This window comes from Onychostoma macrolepis, chromosome 19, assembly GCF_012432095.1.
Source record: "Onychostoma macrolepis isolate SWU-2019 chromosome 19, ASM1243209v1, whole genome shotgun sequence".
Lineage (NCBI taxonomy): Eukaryota > Metazoa > Chordata > Actinopteri > Cypriniformes > Cyprinidae > Onychostoma > Onychostoma macrolepis.
This window is the reverse complement of record NC_081173.1, coordinates 32,466,793-32,489,474: the sequence shown is the minus strand read 5'-3', so window position 1 is coordinate 32,489,474 and position 22,682 is coordinate 32,466,793. Positions and strand designations below refer to the sequence as shown.

The 22,682-nt window shown below is 34.6% G+C and overlaps 2 protein-coding genes and 1 pseudogene across 4 annotated transcripts; 2 read left to right on the top strand and 1 right to left on the bottom strand.

Moving 5' to 3' along the window:
- Positions 1-41: 41 nt before the first annotated feature.
- tmem79a (transmembrane protein 79a) lies at positions 42-6,726 on the bottom strand. Of its 3 annotated transcripts, none has more exons than XM_058753459.1 (5): positions 6,562-6,720; positions 4,834-5,295; positions 3,006-3,191; positions 2,161-2,383; positions 42-803 (listed from the first exon to the last, which is right to left on the bottom strand). In XM_058753459.1, exons 2-5 carry the CDS (start codon positions 5,264-5,266, stop codon positions 644-646), a joined length of 1,002 nt encoding a protein of 333 aa, XP_058609442.1. In that variant the 5' UTR covers positions 5,267-5,295; positions 6,562-6,720; the 3' UTR covers positions 42-643. The 3 variants fall into 3 exon arrangements, with proteins under 3 accessions (XP_058609442.1, XP_058609441.1, XP_058609440.1); XM_058753458.1 differs by having other exon boundaries at positions 77-836; positions 6,633-6,726; XM_058753457.1 differs by having other exon boundaries at positions 83-836.
- Positions 6,727-7,163: 437 nt separating this feature from the next.
- msto1 (misato mitochondrial distribution and morphology regulator 1) lies at positions 7,164-21,103 on the top strand. Its single transcript, XM_058753455.1, is given in 15 exon segments — positions 7,164-7,365; positions 9,051-9,180; positions 10,315-10,384; positions 10,472-10,547; positions 10,641-10,695; positions 11,688-11,853; positions 11,934-12,048; positions 13,276-13,410; positions 13,854-14,006; positions 14,888-15,019; positions 16,178-16,362; positions 17,271-17,375; positions 17,490-17,530; positions 17,533-17,607; positions 19,389-21,103. Coding segments are annotated over 15 exon segments (1,767 nt in total). The 5' UTR covers positions 7,164-7,281; the 3' UTR covers positions 19,634-21,103.
- Positions 21,104-22,244: 1,141 nt separating this feature from the next.
- LOC131526471 (U2 spliceosomal RNA) lies at positions 22,245-22,419 on the top strand (annotated as a pseudogene).
- Positions 22,420-22,682: the final 263 nt, after the last annotated feature.

Here is a 22,682-nt window from a genome sequence, read left to right as displayed (position 1 = left end):
ATCTCAAATGTTGTTATTTTATTGAATGTGCATTATGTGATCTTTAAGACTTTTTTTTTACTATAATTTTTAGTAAAGTGATTTTACTGTAGAAAATTAAACTTAATACATTTGAATCAAACACCGAAATCATTCAAATCAATCATCTTGTGCATCATTTATTCATAAACCTTCAAACATCATATACATATGGAAATATCAGATTCACTCGACAAGACTGCATCATGACAAACATTATTAAACATGAGGAATATGGCACAATCAATGAAATATCAGCAATCATAATGACAAAAACATGTCTGAAACATCAAAATACTTTTCTGTAATACAAAAAAAAAAATTATTAAACAATTATTATCCAAGACTAAGTTAATCTCACATCTCTCCTTTTGGTTTCAGACATGTTTGTGGAGTCATAGTGAGTAACTACTGAGCTCGCTGAGGTTTGCAGCAGTTAAACTGGTTTAGTGACGCATATGGAGTTTCTTCTCATTCATCATCTCTTCCTTTCAGTGCAAGTCAGAGTCCTTCATTCAGTCTTTCAGTCTTTATTATTTGATTGTCCGGCCTGACGGATGTGACGTCTGCGGTAAAGTGATCGCTGGCTTTTTAAGTGATAATTCTGATTATTCATATGCTGTTTTTAGCCCCACCACCTCTGTTTTGGGGGTGGAGCTGTAGTGGGCGGAGTCATGTGAAACACCGCCTCCTGTCCGCTCACCGAGCCAATGAAATAAAGGTTTGCGGCCAGCAGAACAAGCAGAGGCAGGAAGGAGAGAGCAAATCCGAGCGCTCGGACGCTGCTGTCAAACACAACACACACCCAGTAGATCAGTCTGAGAATAAAACACAAAACAAAACACACTAACATTAACCTCTTTCATCAAATAACTGAGAATGTTTGGGTAAACTGTAAAAACGTTTTTACGTAAATTGTCACAGTGAATTGAATGTAACAATTTATTCAGAAATGATTTATGAATGATTTGTTTGGTTTGTGCCTCATAAAGTAACATAAATTGCATACTTTTTAGTAAGTATAGTAATGTTACTTACTGAATATACAACAAAATATCCATGTCACTTTTTCCCAAATGAGAACACTTACATTTATTTAATTTATTTACTTGGTATTGCAATAATGTAAATGTTACATTTAAAAGTCATTAGTAACATTTTTTCTAAGTAGGAAACACGTAACATTTCTATTTACTGAATTTATTATAAGTCTTAAAAGTAACATTTTCAAATAAACATTTAACATTTCTATTTATATAAAATGTCTCTCTTCCACATTGTAACATATAATTATTAGTAACATAATCTTAAGAGTATTGCAATAATGTAAATGTTACATTTAAAAGTTAAGAAACATGTAACATTTCTTTTTATTGAATTTATTTTTTAAAAACAGTTGTTTTATTTTTTTAATCTCTCCCTTCCTCAATGTAACATAATTAGAGATGTAACTTTACAGTATTTTAATAATACAAATGCTACATTTAAAATGTTTTAAAAGTAACATTTTCCAAAGAAACACGTAACATTTGAATTTACTGAATTTATTTCAAATGTCTTGTGTTTATCAATGTCAAAAATCTCTCCTGTCCCAATGTATCATATAATTAATGTAATCTTAGATTATTGCAATAGTAATAAATGTACATTTAAAAAAAATGTAAAAGTAACATGTAACATTTTTATGTATTAGATTTAAAAATATGATTGAAAATCTCTCCCTTCCCCAAAAATGTAACATATGTTACAAAATTACAAATAATGTAATTATATTTATTGCCATACTCTAAATAGTTATGTAAAGTCACATTTAAAAGTCTTAAAATTAAAATTTTTCAAATGCTCCCCCCATGTAACACATATTTAGTCATTTTTAGAATATTGTAATGTAAATGTTACATTTAAAAAAAAAAAATTCCAAAAAAAACATGTAACATTAGCATTTATTGAATTTATTTACTCAATACAGTTGAAAATCTCCCCCCATGTAACATATATTTAGTCACTTTACAGTATTGTAATAATGTAGATGTTACATTTAGAAGTAAAAAGAAAAACAAACGTAATATTTGTATTTATTTACTTATAAATACAGTTGACAATCTCTCCACTAAAGTCTTAAAAGTAACATTGCGAACACACCTGCCAAAGACGAAGATGATGGTGAGGAGCGGCACCAGTTTGAGCATTTCCTGTTGGGTGTATGTTGCCATGACGGCGAGCTGCAGGAAGTAGAGCAGGTGCAGGTGCAGCGAGTCTCGCACGTAATGACTGTGAACGATCACCTCATGATTCTCCCACGTCCCCTCAAACAGAGGCTTCAGCGTCCCGAACCTCAGACGCGCCACGCCCTGAACCAGCACACCTGACAAATAACATCACGAATAACAGTTATGATAATCAGTGTTGGGAAGGTTACTTTGGAAATGTAATAGGTTACAGATTACAAGTTACCCTGTTTAGAAATGTAACAAGTAGTGTAACTATTTCAATTACTTTAATAAAGTAATGTAACTGATTACATTTGATCACTTTTTGATTACTTTTCTAAATTTCTAACAAACTGGTAACATTTAAAGCAGGCAGGGTTAAGCGTACAGTAGAACTCAACACTGATTACTGTCAGATTTTCAGAATCCATCATCACTTGAATTAAGATTATAAAAAATTTATTTTAAAGCACAGCCACCACAAAATTAGACATTAGCACCTCTTTTTACTTTGAGATCGCTCTGAGGTTAAGATATAGTTTCTATAGCTATGGGAATGAAATCAATCAAATCTGTATGTGTGAGATAATATTCAGATGTAACCCCTTTATAATCGTTAACATTTTCATAAGTAACTAATTTAATTACACATTTTTTCTCAGTAACTATAACAAATTACATTTGCATTTATTTTGTAATTAAATTACGGAATTCTGTTACATGTAACCAATTACTCCCCAACATTGAGATTAAATGGAGATGTGATTATTTGCTGACCGAGCACGATGGGAATGCTGGCGAAGAAGGCACAGCGCAGTGTGTAGACCAGTCTGAGGGCGGAGCTGTCGAGGGGCGGGGCATCGAAGGGGAGGAGCTTATATCCGGCCCATGTCAGTAACGGGAAAATCACCGCGGCAGCCGTTACACAAACACACAAGCGCACAACCTCCACACAACAACTGTCTGAGAGAGAGAGACAGAGATCTGTGATCAACACAAGCACATTCTTTAGCACGGAAAAACTTTTCAGCCATTCGCCAAATTGTACAGTATGATACTGTATCCCACAATGCAATGCACTCTCGCTAGGTAAAACTAAAACCTAAAAAACAAATGTGTTACTTGAAATAAAATAAACATTAACTGGAAAATAAAATATGAAAAATGTATTTTTATTTCAATTAATGTTTATTTGAAATTATTTGTAAATTTTCATATTTTATTTGTGTTACTTAGTATAAAATTAACATTAAGTTAAATAACATTTAAATATGATTTGTTTTTACTAGTCTTAAAGTGAAATAAAAAATGTAAACATTTCATTTCAGCTAGATGCCAAGGCAGCATTTCTCATTTTAGTTTAGCTTAAAGAACTAAAATAACGAACAGAAAAATAAATTAATAAAAGCTATAACAGACATATTATAAAAGACAAAAACAAAACTTTAAAATTAAAACAAAAATTCAAAATATTAATAAAAACTATAATAATAGTATCTCAACGATACCAAAATAACACTAATGTTAACGGAAATATTAGAAAATATTAAAATAGCTTAAACGTATTTTATTTCAGCTTGTTGCCAAAGCAGCATTTCTCATTTTTGTTTAGTTTAACTTGATGTACTAAAATAAATAAAAAACGAAATAAAAATGAATAAACTGTATGGACATATTAAAAAACAAAAACAAATAAAATTGACAAAACACAACGGAATTATTAACTATAAAATTACAATGAAAGAGGAAAATGTAAAGAATAATTCCTTTCATTTTAAATACAATCAATGACCTAAAAACCAATCAATTGTTTTCATAACTCATTGTTTGAAAAGTTTAAATATTTCACAATTAGAAATGACTGCTTTATAAATGTCAACTTTTCAATCTAGTATACAGTATACACTAAACAGTACACAATTACTCTTTTACTAATTATGACATACTCCCGTTTTCATCCAAATATCTTCCATACTGCTGGAGTTTAGGTTTGAGTGAACTATTATGCCGTACCGATTTGTTTTTAAATTATAAATACTGTCTGTCCCACACAAATCTGGTTATATATGCTTTGAAAACCATCGACAGATTAAAATGACCCCATGATTTACTCACCCTCAAGGTGCATGACTTTATTCTTTCAGACGAATCTAATCGGAGCTATATTTAAATACGTCCTGGCTCTTCCGAGCTTTATTATGGCAGTGAATGGCTGTTTTTTTCAACATAACAAAACGTGCCTCACACGGCTCCGGGGCCTGAATAAAGGTCTCCAGAAAAATGGAGGATTTTGATACGAGCCAAGAGGAGACTGGTTTTCCTTTGCTACAGTAAACAAACGCAGTGTGGAGCCGTGTGAGGCATGTTTTATTACGGATGGATGCGCTTTATTGCACTTCTTTTGGACTGTTGAAAAATAACACCCATTCACTGCCATTATAAAGCTTGGAAGAGCCAGGACAATTTTTAATATAACTCCGAACGGATTCATCTGAAAGAAGAAAGTCATATGCACCTAGGATGCCTTGAGGGTGAGTAAATCATGGGCTAATTTTCATTTTTGGGTGAACTAACCCTTTAACAGTTGTTCAAATAAGACGTTTACCTTCAGGTTTGTCTATTTCGTCAATCCACGGCGGGTGGAAATGTTGTGGAGGGTTTGTGTGGAAGTTCTGCACATACAGAGGAATCTTCTCCGTATGAATCTCCTTCTGGACGTCCTCGTGTCCCGTCGGCTGCACGATCATCACGTTCGGTGTGAACGCATGCATGGCTTTCTCTGGACCCCAGGAGTCCAGGAGCCGTCTGCCATCATCTCCATCATCCTTCTCCAGCGCCTCCATCCGTTCGTCCCGCTCCTCCAGCTCTCGGCTGCTCTCCGTCCTGCTGTCCGGCGGACCTCCGTCACTTCTGCTGAGCTCAGAGAACATCTCCTCTGGATGTTTAAGCATGTCAGTCTGTTTTTCTGGGCTGGATTGCTGATCTGTGATCATGTCTGAGGTTAGCGGCGAAGCTCCAGTTAGTTCAGGGTTGAACATGAAAGTCGCACATTTCCACGATCAGAGTCCTAAACACAGAGAGAGTCAATCAGCCAATGTAGATCTCCTCAGATCGCCCAAATATTACAGATGAATCAGTCTATTGCTATCCATAACCTTTATTAACACATTAGCAGCTCTGGTTGCTTTCTTGAATCCTTTCCCAATTCAGAATTTCTACTTCAAAATTTCACATTAAATTTGATGTTAATTTCCAATTATTTATTTATTTTGGGGGGTGATGAATTGAAATTTACTGGCAATTTCTGAGTGAACATTTTACATTTAGTCATTTAGCAGACACTTTTATCCAAAGGACAATGGAAGCAATCAAAACCAACAAAAGAGCAAAAATATGCAAGTGCTGTATGTCTCAGTTTACTTTAAGTAACTTCAGTTTTTTTTTTTTTAAATGAACATTAAGATTAATAAATGCTTTAGAAAGAAGAATTCATTGTTAGTTTACTGTAGTTAACTAATGCTAACATGCACAGGTCACGGGTTTGTTTACCAGCGAATGCATGCGCTGACAAAAACATATCTTCAATGCAGCGCAAGTTGCTTTAAATAAGTGCATCTGCCAAGTACATAATGTAAATAAACATCTGAATTAAACTTTAAGTAATTACTGTGTAATAAAAAGTGTCCATTTCATTTTAGCAACTCCAATTACCATATTATATTGCATTTAGATCATTTAAAAAAATTATCTTTAAATATAATGAAATCTAGTTTTATTATTTTTAGCAGTAAAAGAATATACCCAAAGGATTTATCAAAAATGATTATGGAGTCTATTGAGGCGCCTCGAGTGTCAAGTACTAGATTCTTGGGAGATGAAACTCTGAAAATACATAAATCAGACTTATTGTCATTTGATTTGGTTCAAAATGGTTTATTTGGTAATCTTGTTTTATGAACCAGCCCCCTGCTCTCTATGCTCATAAATCCAACACAAAGATTGCTCAGGCATGAGTTAGACGATAACACACCACTTCTCTGATTCATTACAGCGTGAGCAGCACAGCAGCTGTGTGTAAAGAGTGATGATGCAGCTCAACCTGTTTAACCTGAACTCAAGGAAATCAACAACTTCAAGCAGAAAACAACTCTACACGATCACTGCGCTTTAAATCAGAGCAAACAATCACACGATCCTCTGGAAACTGCACTAATATGATACATAAACACGATATCGACACACAAAAAATCGATATTTCAAATGAAACTTTGATATTTTACAACAAAACCTCAGTGAAGTCAGAGAAAGAAAGTAAAACGCTGTTGTTTCTTACCTGATACACCACTGAGAAGATTAAATGAATGTATATGTAATGTTATAAGAGCTCGGGAGCGTCAGACTCACTCGTACAGGTGTGACACAGACACAGACAGCAGGTAAATCATTTCTTTCAGCATCACGTGACTGACGTCGACGCCTAGACTTGAGCATATCGCGCTGAATTTAAAGTAAAGCGCATTTAATTTAAACTTCGTTATGCATGTTAAAAAATATAAATCAGTTTTCAAATGTCAGACGTTAGCTGATAAAAGTTACAATGTCCTGCGCTAAAAAAAAAAAAAAAAAAAAAATTATTAATTCTGCCTGTAGAGCAGAACACGCATTTGTATGAGCGTGTATGTTGTTCAGCTGATATGAAACGAAAATGGCATATAATTAAATTAATTTTTAAGATACAGGAAATGCGTTTGTATAGTTTTCATAACGTGACAGCTATTCTGAAACTCTTGTTTACCAGCACTGCACATGTGCGCCAGTCAGGCGCGGTGCAACCAAACTACCCCTCCGCCGAGCGACAGCTCCCTCAGCCAATCACAACGCGCCGTGCGCTGTGACAGCCAATCAGAGTGCGGGGTTGGCAGAGGGGCGAGCGCACACACCCGGAAGTGTTCGTCTGTGTCGCCGCTTTGTGTTTTCAGAGCACATCACGAGAAATATCATGCTCGTTTAGACTGAACCGATGCTTGAAATGTTTTAATATCTAAAGGGCACCATGAGCGGCACGAGTAAGGAGGTAGTTACACTCCAGCTGGGGCATTATTCCAACTTTATCGGGACGCACTGGTGGAATTTGCAGGTGAGTTTGATTAATAGCGAATATATTCAGTTTATTTACCGCTACATGCGTGAAAAATCAACTTATCATTGAGTGGATCAGTAATAAACGAGCTGTCAGACGAATTTAGCTTCCATAAAGAAGACTGTCTGCTTGTTAGTCATCTTTACTTTACCATAATAGAACTACTGTACATTAGCATTAGAAATCACTGTCGCAAAATCAAAATAACAGAGTCTGACAGCTTCTAATACTGTTTCAACGATCCTTTATTCATTTTAATGATTTTACAACAATAACCCAGCGTTCAGAGCGTCCTGGGAAGGTTTTCTCAAAGTTACCAACACAGTAACCTTTAATAGAAAGTTAGTTCAGTTTTCTGATCTTTAGTAATGTTGTCAAAATGTTATTTATGCAACGTTCATGAAACATTTCTTTTCTGAAACGTTTTAGTTGGACGTTCGTCCAATGATTTTTAAATGTTGCTAATTGTTTGAAAGTAATGTTCACATAATGTTTGCCAAATGATGAAATGATAAATGTTCCCTTAACATTTGCACAACTCCCCAAAAACATTTTTAAAACTTTTTTTTTTTTTTAAAAACAGAACTTATTCAGAGAATATTTAGAAGTAACGTTCCAATAATATTTGCAAAATAATGAAATGGAATCTTCAACTAATATCTCCAACATTAGTAATTCAAATTCAGTATATTTATGAACATGTACAGTTAAATAGGCGCACATTGAATTAATATGATGATATGAAAAATTATAAGATTTGTTGATATAGTATTTTCGTTATATTTGGTAATATAGTTTTTAGTAATATGTGACCCTGGACGACAAAACCAGTCTTCAGTGTCAATATTTCGAAATTGAGATTTATACATCATCTGAATAAATAATCTTTCCATTGATGCATACATTTTGTTTGTTAGGATCGGATGATATTTGCCCGAAAATCTGGAATCTGAGGGAGCAAAAAAATCTAAATATTGAGAAAATCACCTTTAAAGTTGTTCAAATGAAGTTCTTAGCAATGCATATTACTAATCAAAAATTAAGTTTTGATATATTTATGGTAAGAAATTTACTAAATATCTTAATGGAACATGATCTTAATATCCTAATGATTTTTGGCATAAAAGAAAAATGTATAATTGTGACCCATACAATGTATTGTTGGCTATTGCTGCAAATATAGCTGTGCTGCTTATGACTGCTTCTGTGCTGCAGGGTCACATATTTTACATTTGTTTGTATTTTTAGATTTTCTGATTTCATTTTAAATGTATTCATTTAGTTTTAGTAATTTTTCATGTCTATATAGTTTTTATTAGTTTTCATCTAAATGTCTATATGTATAGATTTGATTTAATCCTTAGTTTTGCATAACAAAAACATAAACATTTAGAATGTTCTGAAAACCTTCAGAAATGGCGTTTTCATAACTTAATGGGAAGATGCCAGAACTTATTTTTGTTTATCTGGGAAGAGTGACTAATAACAAAACTGAGTAATTAATATCATGGCTTTGCACACTCTCGTGATGTTACTATCATGTTTTTGGCCATATAACATGGAAATACTTTAATTGCATTGATGTGCATTGATGTGCCGTGTAAATTTGGTAGTATATTAGTGCCGTGATTAAGTGGCCATGCTGTAGGGATCTGATCTGACCTGTGTGTGTTTGTGTGTAGGATGCGGCGCTGGTTTATGAGTCAGATTCGCCGGCGGGAGAGCTGCAGAGCGACATGCTGTTCAGAGAGGGTCTTACTCTCGGTGGACACGTCACATACACCCCCCGACTCATTGCCATGGACCTCAAAGGTAACACACACAGTCCTGAATCCCATGGTTTCATCCTACATCAAAATCAGGGGAAATATCAATATATATATAAAGGCAGAAACAGATGTGAAAATGTCCATAAGCACATGCATACAAACTTTAATGCGCTTATATCAAGTAAATAAATGAATCCAACATTGTTTATAAAACTGCAATCACAATATGAATTAATATAATATGCACAAATTAATATAATATGCACAAATATAATGCAGTGCACGTAGCAAGTGTTTTTATTTTTTATTATATAATACATGTATAGAATAGTAAAAGAATAGAGCGAGGCCTTTTTTTTTGCCTTTTGTTAATTGTATAATAAATAAAAGGAAAACAAATAGAATACAAAAAGAATAAAGAAGCTTTTTTTAAGAAAACAAGCAGTTAGTAAACGAATAGAGTGCAAGTCTAAAAGGGGCTTTAAAAAAAGAATAGAATTAGAGTTAGATTCTAGCGCTATTTGTTGATGTAGTTTTTGTGGTGTATTTGTTTTAGTAATATAATTTATATTATCTGTTTTCATTGTAATTTTAGCTAAAGCTGTAGTAATTTTGTGTGCTTTTGTCATTTTTATTTTTAATATTTTATTTAAATGTCTATATATTTTGTGTAGATTTTTTATATATCAGTTTTAGTTTTTTTGTTGTTGTTATTTTAGTACTTAAAGTTAAACTAAAATAAAATCAGATTTTTATATTTCATTTAACGTTTGTTTTATTTCAAGTAACTCGTTTTTTATGGTTTTATTTTAGTTAATGATAATAACCCTTGCACAAACATTTTAACTCCTTTGTGATAATTAAATTAACTAAAATGAATTCATTAACGTTATTGCATTTTCCGAAAGCACGCTTGGATTTTCTTGGAATTGCTGCACTTGAATTTAAGATGAATTGCAATTCATAAAGAGAGAATTATATAGGAATATTTTTGTGCATATGGATCATTCATTAGAAACTGTCGCTCATCTTTATGAACGAGGCCACTGAGCTCTCACTGACATTAATTATGAGCATCAATACGAGTGATGCTTGACTTCGGCAGTCACTGCTAATGATCGTTGGTTTATGAATGTGATATTGGTATATAATGTGTTTATTGTGCTGATATCATCAGGAAGTCTTCAGACGCTGAGGAAGGAAGGCAGTCTGTATGACACAGAGAAGGAAAACACCACCTTTTCGTGGTATGAACATGTGTCTGTGTGCTCATATTTCAGTATTTATGAATACTTGTGAATTATGAGCTGAGTCATTGTTTTCTCTGCTCTTAGGGAAGGACAGATTATGACCCATAAAGAAAGTCCTCCCATCAAAAACGCCTTCCTACAGCAGCTCGACAGTCTGGATGTGAGTGTGACTATAATAATGGACTTCACTGAGGATGTGAAGGCATCTGTTATCTGAGAGTGACACCTGTCTGTCTGTGTTTTGTGTGTCTAGACGGGAGGTTTACTAGCTGAGCCGGATTTCACGTCTGCAGTGGATCGCTGCTCAGGTCTGACAGGACTCAAGTTAAAACAAACATGAACTCATAATGCCCCTGTTTTACCCTATTTAAAGTCTCAATTCATGTTTCTGTTCATTTACATATGCATTTAGCAGATGCCTTTTTCCTAAATGACTTGCGTTGTATTATCAGTTCATGCATTCCCTGGGAATCCATCCATTGATCTTGTTGTGGGGCTATTTTTGTAAACTACAGCTAAAACTATAATTAAAAAAATTGTTACATGAAACAAAATAAACAGTAACTGAAATAAAAAATATAAAAATATAACATTTTATTTGAGGTAGTTACTAAAACAACATTTCCGATTTTTGTTTAGTTTATCTCTAAAATAACTAAAACTAATAAATGAAAAATAATAAAAACTGTATAGACATGTTTTAAAATACAAAAATACACAGAAAAATACTAAAACTTGAACTAAAGTTATAGTGAAACCAGAAAATATAAATTCTAAATATTAACTAAAACTATAATAGGATTTACTAGAATTATATTATACTAAAATGTAAAAAAAAAATCTAAAATATTATACGATTTTTTTGAATTATACTAAAATAACACTGCCTGCTGTTTGAGTTAAAGAAATGCACTTTATTCTAAAGAAAAGCATAATTTGCCTTCATACCATTTCATTAAATGAAATATTATAAAGTGATATGAAATTAATAACTTGCTCCACTTCTGAAACCGCATTCTTTTCAGCAATCTCTATTTTTTACCATCTAACCACAAAATTAACTTTCATCTTACTTTTTTTTTTTTCTCTCATTTACTGTCCCGCTTGACTCAGAAATATCAGTTTTTCAAAATAATGAAAATGTCATTGAAAAAATAGCACGTTTTAATGATTATTCTGTATTATATTGATTCTGTATTATGTTTATTCTATATAACCCAGCCCTAAGTGTAGCTATTTCTTGAGAAGATGCAGTAAATTGAGCATGAAATATCGTGCGTTTGTATTGTGACTCCTGAAGTGAGCCGCGTGGGAGCGGCTGTCGCCGTGGAGACGGTGAACAGCAGTCTGGAGCGGATGCTGAAATCCTATAGGCTGGAGGGAAGCGTGAGGGTGTGGTCAGATTTCCTGAGGATCCACCTACATCCGCGCACCATTTCCGTCATTAACCAGTACAACCATGATGGGTGAGTAATACAACGACTCGCGCGTCACATTACATGCTTTGATGGGGACTCTGAGTGATGTTAGTGATGTTTGCGGTCAGTGAATCGGAGCGTCTGGAGGTGTTTGGCCAGGGGGAGGCGCTCTTACGTGGGGCGGTGCTGGAAGATCTGGAGGATCGGCTGCATTTCTTCGTGGAGGAGTGCGACTATCTGCAGGTGAACCACAGATCAGACTCTGCAACACAACATGATAAACACAGCAGGGTGAAACCCAGGACACCTGTAGCGACGTGTCCAGGTCTTTTAGCTTTTTAAGCCTGTTGTGACAAAAATTATCTTTTGTGATGAAAAAAAAATGAGATGGAAAGAAAAACTGTTAATGTTATTTCAATGCTTTGCGTTAGTTTTCAAAATGTTTGTGTTGACAGCGAAAGTTCTGGGATTGAATGCACAACTTTGCAAGTGAACACAAAACGTTTGTGAGCGAAGGCGTTGATTGTCTGGGAATGCAATGGTTTTCTAGCAAACAAAGTTTCTCAAGGAACGACAAAGATTTGAAAATTAATACAGTGTTTTTTGTTTTTTTTAGGGGAACATTAAAAGACTTTGTCCATTTTTTTAGTTTAATGTCATTATTTTGACTCTGTATGTCCTAATTTTGACTTTTTATGTCGTATTTCGACTGTCATAATTTCAACATTTTATTTCATTTCAGTGTTTTGTGTCATAATTTAGACTTGGTATGTCATAATTTTGACTTTATGTAATTTCAACTTGATTTCAACATTTTATTTCATGATTTCAATGTTTTATGTCATAATTTAGACTTGGTATGTCAAAATTTCAACTTTTTATATCAAAATGTCTACTTTTTATGTCATAATTCTAACCTTTTTTCATAATTTCCACTTATTGTCAATTTTTACTTGGTATGTAATTATTATAATAATATGACTGGTATGTAATTTCTACTAAGCATGTCATAAATTATTTATATATATATATATATATATATAATTTCGTAATTTTATGTAAATTCCAGCTTTTTATATCATAGTTTTGATGTTTTATTTCATAAGTTTAATTATTTATGTCATAATTATGAGTTATTATATCATAATTTCAACTTAGCATGTCATAATATTGACTTATTTCAATATCAAGACTTTATATTTCATGAAAACCGCATTAAAGTCACAATTTCAACTTTTCATCTCATAATTCTGAATTAACAAAGCATGTTTTTTCTTTGTTTTGTACTGGAAATGAGCTTCCATAGTTTTGCGAGCGAATGAAAAGTTTCTTGCAAAAGTTTTGTGAACGAATGCAAGTGCATTGAAATAATGTATCGTATGTATTATACTCTATTATGTATTCTAATCTTTTATGTGACTCACTGAAGAGCATGCATTGTAAACTGTGCTTCTGTTCTCTCCTGCTCAGGGTTTTCAGGTGTTGTGCGATCTTGCTGACGGTTTCTCAGGCTTGGGGTCAAAGGTCACAGAGCTGTTGCAGGACTCTTACGGAGGGCGTGGCATCCTCACCTGGGGCGTGGCACCTGTCACTCACCCAGACACGGTGAGGTCATTCAAACTTAGAGCCGAACTGATTCATCATTCAAGCGTTCATACTTTAATTTAACATCGCTTCATCTGTACACTACCAGATTTTTAATGATCTTTAAAGAAGTCTCTTCTGCTCACCAAGCCTGCATTTAATTGATCCAGTACAGTAAAATTTTGAAATATTTTTACTATTTCAAATAACTGCTTTCTATTTGAATATTTTTTTAAATGTAATTTTTTTCTGTGATCAAAGCTGATCTTAAAATATATTCAAATATAAAGCAGTTATTTTAAATAGTAAAAATATTTCACAATTTTTACTGTACCTAAATGCAGGCTTGGTGAGCAGAAGAGACTTCTTTAAAGAATTATTAAGAATCTTACTGTTCAAAAACGTCTGACTGGTAGTGTATATTGAAGGAAAGTGGCTAAATTAGTTTTGTCTCCTGTGGACAGAGCTCTATAAAGGACTTGTACCACATGATGAACTGTGCGTTAGGAACGCTCCAGATGGCCAATCACAGCTCGTTCTTCTGCCCTTTGACCCTGAGAGGCGGGTTAATGAGACGCCCGCCTCCACCCACAGCCTTCCCGCTGCTCAACTGTGACGTAAGCCCTGGAATCTGCTCAGTTATTAAATACTCTGATGATACATGGTTTATATAGTTCTTGATTTAGTTCGTCCTCCTGTCTTCTGTCTCTCCTCTAGGGATGCATCCAGCCGATATTCATTATCGATATCGGCTCCGATACTGCCATTTTCTGTCCAAATCCGATATTGTGTGTATACTATTCTGTGTTATTGTTAAGCCCCACAAAAGGCACAAAAGCATTATAAAGAACCATAAAGTTTCCGTGGACTATATGTGTTCTGTGTTCGTGCTCTTCCGCTTTGTGCTGCTCTGCATTGGAGCCTTTCGTATTATAATACTTTTGCGCAAGATTATTAATAGTCTTTCTTGTTCTGTCCTATCTATCTTATGTTGCTGCCTTCATTACTATGCTATACATTTTCAAATATATTTATGAATATGAATGTATTTTACAACAATACAAAGAGCAATGTGTAACATTTTACATTTTATTTATTCCCGATTAAATAGTTTTTCAATAAATGTTTAGATTTTTTAAAATTGTGCACCCATGATTTTTCTAGAGTATCTTTTGCTGCTGAATCATCCATTAACCTAGTTTATAATAGTATTTTTGTCATAGATTATGATTATATATTTTTTCATTTGTTATTTTTCATTAAAACGAAGTTGTTTATATTTAGCAGATTGTGTTTAACACACAAAACAGTGACGATCAGGTCAACACACAGAAGTATAGAAATTCTACATTGATTAAAAAAAAAGAAAAACTGTGCTCGGATCAGATTGGTTCTCAGAAAATGGTATGGTTGCATCCCTGCTCTCCACTGATGATCCGTGTATTTTAGCATGTTTTCAGTGGTTGTTTAGTGATGTGTTTGTCGATCTCTCTCTCAGCCGATGCTGTGGTATCACTCCAGCTCGGTTCTGGCTCTGGCGTTGGACTGTATGACGGCCTCATACAGAATGAGACAGAACAGCACACCCATGTGGCAGTTTTCAGATGCTCTGGCCGTCTCGGGAAGAAAGGTCAGTTTAACCGCTGCACTGTAAAAAATTACCGTGAATTTAATGGTTTAAGACTGTAAAAATGCTACAGTAAAAACCTGTTAAATGGTTAACGGTAAGTTCCCCTACTATATACGGTGAAAAACTGTATTGGACATTACATGTCATTTTATGGTACTATACCGTTTTTTTGAAAGTGGAAAAAGAACGTATAATTTACAGTGAATAACCGTAAATTGACATTCCCAGAATTCCCTGTGTTACATTTCAAATTGCATGTTTTTTTTGTTGAAATAACTGTTTCTTCTTAGTTTTTTCGTATCTGTACATTAGGGTTGTATGTTACACCTAATATTGTTAAATTAATGTTTATTGCATTATTTCAGTTTCATGTGTGTTACCACGATGGTGTTTAGTGTTTGTGTGAATGACACTGTGCACCTTCTATATATATGTGACCCTGGAGCACAAAACCAGTCTTAAGTCGCTGGGGTATATTTGTAGCAATAGCCAAAAATACACTGTATGGGTCAATTCAAAATTATCCATTTTTCTTTTATGCCAAAAATCATTAGGATATATTATTTAAAGATCATGTTCCATGAAGATATTTAGTGAATTTTCTACTGTGAATATATAAAAACATTTTTGATTAGTAATATGCATTGCTAAGAACTTCATTTGAACAACTTTAAAGGTGATTTTCTCAATATTTTGATTTTATGCACCCTCAGATTCCAGATTTTCAAATAGTTGTATCTCAGCCAAATATTGTCCGATTCTAACAAACCATACATCAATGGAAAGTTTATTTATTCAGCTTTCAGAAGATGTATAAATCTCAATTTCGAAAAATTGACCCTTGTGACTGGTTTTGTGGGTCACATATAAAGTGGAGGTTTGCTGCATAAAAAAAAAAAAAATTATAAATTGTATTATTATTATTTATTTAACAAAGTTCATTGTGCTGTACAATAGTGATATTTCTGTCATAATAAATTTAAACTGAACTCTTATTTTGGTAGGCTGTAGCAAAGACTGTTTGAGTTTCTGTGTGTTTCTCATGATAGTTTTTATGAAATAAAATGCCCTAGTTATGGCTGTTTTTTCCACATCATGGAAATCATAGGGCCTTGCTTTAGTCTGTAACGTATGACTTCATGCATCTGTGTTTTGCAGGTTGTTTCAGCGTACGGCTCTGTCCCGTTTCCCATGATGCACGGGGGCTGTCTCCCGGATGCTCTGGATGCGTTCACTGATGTTTTGCCCTGGAGACCCATATCAGCGTGTCCCGAGCTCGGAGGTGGCCACTGTTTTGGCCAGTCAGTGACTCTCAGAGGTTTAGACGGCCAGAGTTTAGTCAGGTCAGCCAACCATTCATTTACAGCTGCACTTTGACCGATTATCCTCGTTGAAGAGCATTAGTTTCAATAAACGCCTAATAAACATAATTAATTATGCAACATAAACATTCATTTAAAGAGTCACACATAGACATGAATGAGTAGTTCACAACATGCATTAAGAAAATTGATAGGGAAAATTTTAAATTCATGCCATTTTTAAAATCTGTAGTTGTATTCATTTATGGGAATTTCATTTAAATTCTGCATCTTAAAATTCTATTTCTGCAACATGTTTACTACCCTTAAAATTTAGGAATAGGATTAGAATTTAAAATACCGTTAAATTAATTACAATTAATTTCATAATGCATTACTCTGATGTACTAAACTAAAACTATTAAAAAAAATGTTATTTGGAATAAAGCTGAAATAAAATAAAAAATATTCGAAGAAAAACTTAATTTAGTTTAAAATTAGATTTTTTTTTTTTATCAGCTAACTGAAAAATGTTTTAGTAGAAGCACTAAAATTACTAACTGTAAGTAAATAAAAACAAAAAGTGAAATAAAAATAGATGAAACCTAAATAGCAATATTAAAATAATAATAATGCACAAAAAATGTGAGTGATAAAAATTAAGTAAAATAAGTTTAGACCTAAACGCACTAGAAAAACCTCAATAGTAATAATAATAAATGCATATTAAAGTGATATATAAAGCTGAAATAAAATTAAACCTAAATAGTAATATAAAAAACTAATAATGAACATAAAAAACGTGATTGATAAATGTAAAAAAAATAAATAAAAGAAAATAACTACAAGTACTAAAAATGACCAATAAAAAAAATATATAACACTATAAAAATAATACTGAAATCACACTGAATATTGTTGGTCTAATATTAGTATTATTATTTTTGCAGTCAGTTGCGCCCCGGCACGGAGCCGTCCAGCTCTCTGCACTTGGAGCGCTCCGGAGAGGATGTTCTGGCCGCATACGTCAGGTTACATTACCCATCAACACCACTGTGAGTCTCACACACACACACACACTCTCACTGTTACAACACTGCACTGATCTTCAGTTCTGAGACGTCATGCTGTATCTCTCTCTCTCCCTCTGTGTGTGTGCGTGTGTGCAGGGCGGTTCAGCTGCTGTCCGGCGCCAGTAAAGTCATCCCTCCGTTCCACAGATCTTCAGTCCGGCTCTGAGTCCGCAGGGTTTCCTCCAGAACCAGAACCAGTCCGCTGCTGATTACAGTGAGTGCCGCTCTATAACCGTCAGCTCATGTGGAGCATATTATTCTTCTCTTAATAAAAGCTTTGTGTTTTGTCAATAAAATAGCACTGAATGTGTAAAGATGAGCGAAGACTCTTAAACAGGACTGTGAGACTTCTGGATGCATTTTGGATGTTAATGATCCACTTTACAATGTTTGAAACCGCTTTTACAGCAACCAAACAAACATCCTGGACTTGCAGGAAGAGTTCAGGTTCAATACTTCACTTCAGCTCCAGCTACACAATTTGTGGCTTAATGTTGATGAGCACAGAAAATAATTTAATTCCCTTTTTTTAAAAAAAAAAAAAACATTGTATATAATTTACAATTTTTTTTTGTCTGTATAGTCTTTATATATATATATATATATATATATATATATATATATATATATATATATATATATATATATATATATATATATTATATATTTTTAATTAAATTATAAATTGTTATTATATTTGATTAAATTATTTTTATCTAATATTTATGTTATATTCATATTTATGTTTATGTATATGTTTTACATTTTATACAATTTATACAAATTTATATTTATTTTATTTCAGGTTTAGAGCACAGCATTTTGAACTGTACTGAAATTAATTATAATATAATAATAATAATAATAATTTATTAAATAAAATGCATTATTATTAGTATTATTATTATTATTATTAAATAAATAAATAAATTGCATTTTAAATTCCAATCCAGTTCCTAAATTTTAAAGGTTGCAAACATGTTGCAGAATTAGAATTTTTGAAAACTTTAGAATTTAAATAAAATTCACATAAATTATAATTGCTGTTGGCATGAAGTGAAAATTCACCCTATTTACTATGTAAATGTGTATTATTTATCTTTTTGTGAATAATTAATTCATGTGTGTGCTTAATCTTTTTTTATTTTATTTTTTTTCCTCCATAATGTTTAATCAAAAGTCATAACTGGATATGCAGGACTTCTCCAGTAATATAGTCTGCTTAAACCCCGCCCCCACTGCGAGCCCCACCCACATGTTGAGAGCGACGCCCACATCTCAACATCCAATCAGCAAGCGACGGGACAGAACCAAGTCCTGCCCTATATTCGTTTTTCTTTTTCAATAACCCATTTCATTCAGACGTACATCACAATACAGAAGAAATAATCTGTTGCTAATTACATTTCATCGCAACTTTTACTATTAGTTTTAATAATAATACGTTTTTAATAAAGAGATTTGAAAACAAAGTTTCAGATTTTCAGGTGCCGTATGGCAGATATGTTTTGATGGCTTGCTTTTGTTTTTACAGTATTTCCATATGATGTAATAATATTGCATAATTGCTTACATTTATTAGGCGCTAATTAACATGTTATGCTTTTGTAACGGTATCATTGAAATTATTATTATTATTGTTTGTATTATTGTCTATCCTTGCAAAAACTGCAGTTTTGGCTTTAAACACATCGAAATGAAACCAAATAATTGATTTATTACCACAGTTGCCTAGTCTGCGTATTTTACGCGACTTTGGGCTTTTTCTTTATTTTTTAAGTCGCGTTAAAAAATCACGGGTTGCGGTTTTTTGGGCTTATTTTTACAAATATGGTTGTTAGGAAAAGGCAACAGAGATGAAACAGAAACATGGGAGAAGGTGAACGGTGCAGCGGAGGAAAGAGACCTAAAAACAAAACAATATTGGGCTTGTTTTTGAAACTGCGGTTGCTTATATTTGCTGTTTATTTCATGTTTTCGTCATGTCTCTCTCAGCTTCCTCTCAGCCGGTGGTGGGTCTTCCTGTGCTGACGTGTCTTCAGTCCAGTCCTGCCGTGGGTCTCCAGCTGTCTGAGCTCCAGAAAGCGTGCGCTGCGCTGGATCTGCGCCGTGTGGCCCCCAGCTTCCTCTCACACGGCCCCGAGCCCAGCGAGATCTCCGAGTCCATGGAGCAGCTCCTCAGCCTCGCGCACTGCTACCGCCACGACCTCTGCCGCTCTTCATCTGACGAGGATGACTAGGAGATCTCCAGCGGACGCTCTTCCTCGGGTCCGAGCTCAGAGCCCGGGTCCGCCCCGATGCTGCGCTCACAGCTTGCTGCCTCCGGGAATGATGGGATAGGAGCTCACTGAACGCACCCTTCAGAAACAGCTGCAGCATTTAGAAGAAAGATGAAGAAACTGTGAGAAGCAAACGTGGCGGATGTGGTGCCTTCCCCACATTTGTGCATGTCTGTGTATGTTAACCTCAATGAACCTGCTTTTCTAGCGATAAACTGTGGAAATATGTACATGTTCCAATTAAAAAGAAATAAATAAAAAATAAATATGTATATATATATGAAGAGTTCAGATGTAAAAGCTTCTAAGTGCCATTTGAAATTTTGTTCTAAAATGAGTTTATCAGGCACTTTAATGGCAATGAAAAGAATCTAATTATTGCCATTACAGTGAAATTACTGAACCTAGACATAGGATCCTGATAAAAATGCTCATTTTAGAAGAAAAGTTTAAACTGCACTTAAAGGCTTTTGCATCTGAACTCATATATATATATATATATATATATAAAATTGGGACAATTATTAGTGAGTTACAGGCCTGCTATACCCTTCAAGAAAGTTAACGGTTATTATTTAAAGTGGACATTGTCCTTCATCAATTACTAAATACATGTTTCATGAAACCATTTTATTTTGGTTGACTTTTTTTGCCTAATCTGAAGGAAATATACACCTTTAAAATTAAGTGGGACTAGGTTGTCTTTTTTTCATTGCACAATTCAAAATCAAATGAATTCACGAGCTGAATTGATATTTACGTTTCTATAAGAGCTTGATTTCTCTCATCTCTTGAAATCTCATTTCTTATTTTTTCATAGACAGCGCTGTTTAAAAATAAGAAAGCCTTTGCCGTCTTACTAAGGAACTTAAAGGAATAGTTCATTCAAAAATTTACTTGCGCTCAAGTTAGTATGCAGCGGAAAAAACAATGGAGGTCAATGGCTACCAGCAACTGCTCGACACCAACATTCTTCAAAATATCTACTTCTAATATCAGCAGAAGAAATGAAGTTATACAGTACATGTTTGGATTCAGAGCAACTTGAGTTGTTTGTGTCTCATGAAAAACAACGTTTTGGAACACAACGTTCATAATTGTGTTTTAGCGATCTCTGCCAGTCAGCAGTAAATATATGTTTTTTTGCAAGTGACCCAGGTGTTTGATATATGTTTAATATTTAATATTGATCTTTACAGATGGATCAAGCTTCATTTTTTCATGGTGTATTTTCTCAGTCTGGTGTATGGTGTACATCCACCTGGGTCTTTTTACATTGGATCAAACAAGGGATTTTTGCATTATCTAAGCCAGCCAGTATATTGCAGGAGGTGTGGGGTGCAGGGCATGTGAAAGCAGACTGCGCAGGACGGAGATGCCGCTTTTGTGGATCTGCAGAGCACATCGGCAGGTGGGGCTTTGGGGACTACAGAGGGATGGTGTAGGGCTAGGCATTTGCAGGATGCAATGAAAGTTCATTACTGGGAGGAAGCCAAGTCATGTTTGCAATGAACAAGCATCCGGAAACGGCTCTATGATGAAAAGCCAACCATTTTTTTCTTTGCAACAGTGCGAGGTAGGCAAAGGAAAAGCTATATAGAGGGTTTGAGGGGCGAAGGTGGGGTGCAGACATCAGTGAAAAGGATGCTGGAAGTAGCTGAAGGGTTTTATAGAAAGTTATTCGCTGATAGAACTCCTCCAGTTTCAGCTTATGGGAAGTTTTTGGCGGGACTGGAAGGAGGGGAGGTGTCCTTTCCCTCGAGGTCTTTGGGTAACTGGAGGGGAACAAGGCCCTGGTCGGCAGATAGGCCGGAGCATTAGCCTAAAGCGGTGGATTTTATTGCTAGGAAGCCTTGGTGTTTACAGCAATCCCTGATTTTAGAGCAGAGGAAACTGTACCACAGTCTGAGTGCGGAGCTGGTGGAAGGGGTAGAAACGGTGGTCTTGCCACGTGAAGTGAGGTGGTTAATGGTGCAGCCATCGTTTTTAACAGGCTTCTGTCCCCAATGTTCCCGACAGGTTGTGGTAAAGAGGAGACAATAGAACACGGCTCGGGGTCGTGCCCAGGAGCTGTAGCGCTCTGGAGGGCAGTTATGCGGTGGTGGGAGAGGTGGAGGGGGCCGATTATCACAAGAGATTTAGTGTTGTATGGAGTGGGTTTAGATGGTTTTGAAGCACAGCGAAGGAGAGTGATATGGGGTACGATCTCAGAGGGGAAGCATGTTCTGTGGGAATGGAGAACAATGCGTTTGAGAAAGCAGTTTCCCCGTCTGGAACCAGAAAGGTTATTTTTACAACTGTTGGGGGAAATGTCAGCAGAGGTTAAAGTGTTTAGAATGGTTTTCTGGGAGGAGGTAACCAGGAGGGTTTGGAGGGGGCTGCAGAAGGTTGGGGTGGGGTAGAAGGAGTGTTTGTATTTGTGTTTTTGTGCTTTTTGTTCAATGTGAAGGTGTTTGTTTTTGAAACTTGATGTACACATGACTTTTGATTTTTGAATGCTCAGAGAATGGCATGATGGAATGCTAAAGAGTATTTATGTTGTATTTTTGAACATTGGTTTTTGTTGTAAAATATGGTTTTGGTTAATAAAAATTTAAAATCTGTTCTTATCAGTTTTATATCTGATACGTCCCCGGGGACCATATATTAAATTGATTTTTGGAGCAGGGAGATGGAATAGGGGCTTGCTCCGTCCACTCCACGCATCGGCCTGGTATTGCAGTACCTCCAGGAACGGTGTATCCCCTTTTGGGGAAATATGAATGGTAAACAATAGAGAAGAGTTGTTTACTTTGGTCGTACGTGAGTTCCACGAAACCGGTACGATTTGAGTCCCTCTGACCTTTTTATGTGTATTTTATCTACTGGGTCACCAAAATCTGTATCTTATTGTATTAATTGAAATGTCTCCTTTAATAAGGTTTAAAAACATGACATACATTTTATCTATATATTAGAAATTATCTTGTGTTTTTTCAGTTGACACCACCTATTTTGTCATGTCCCTCAT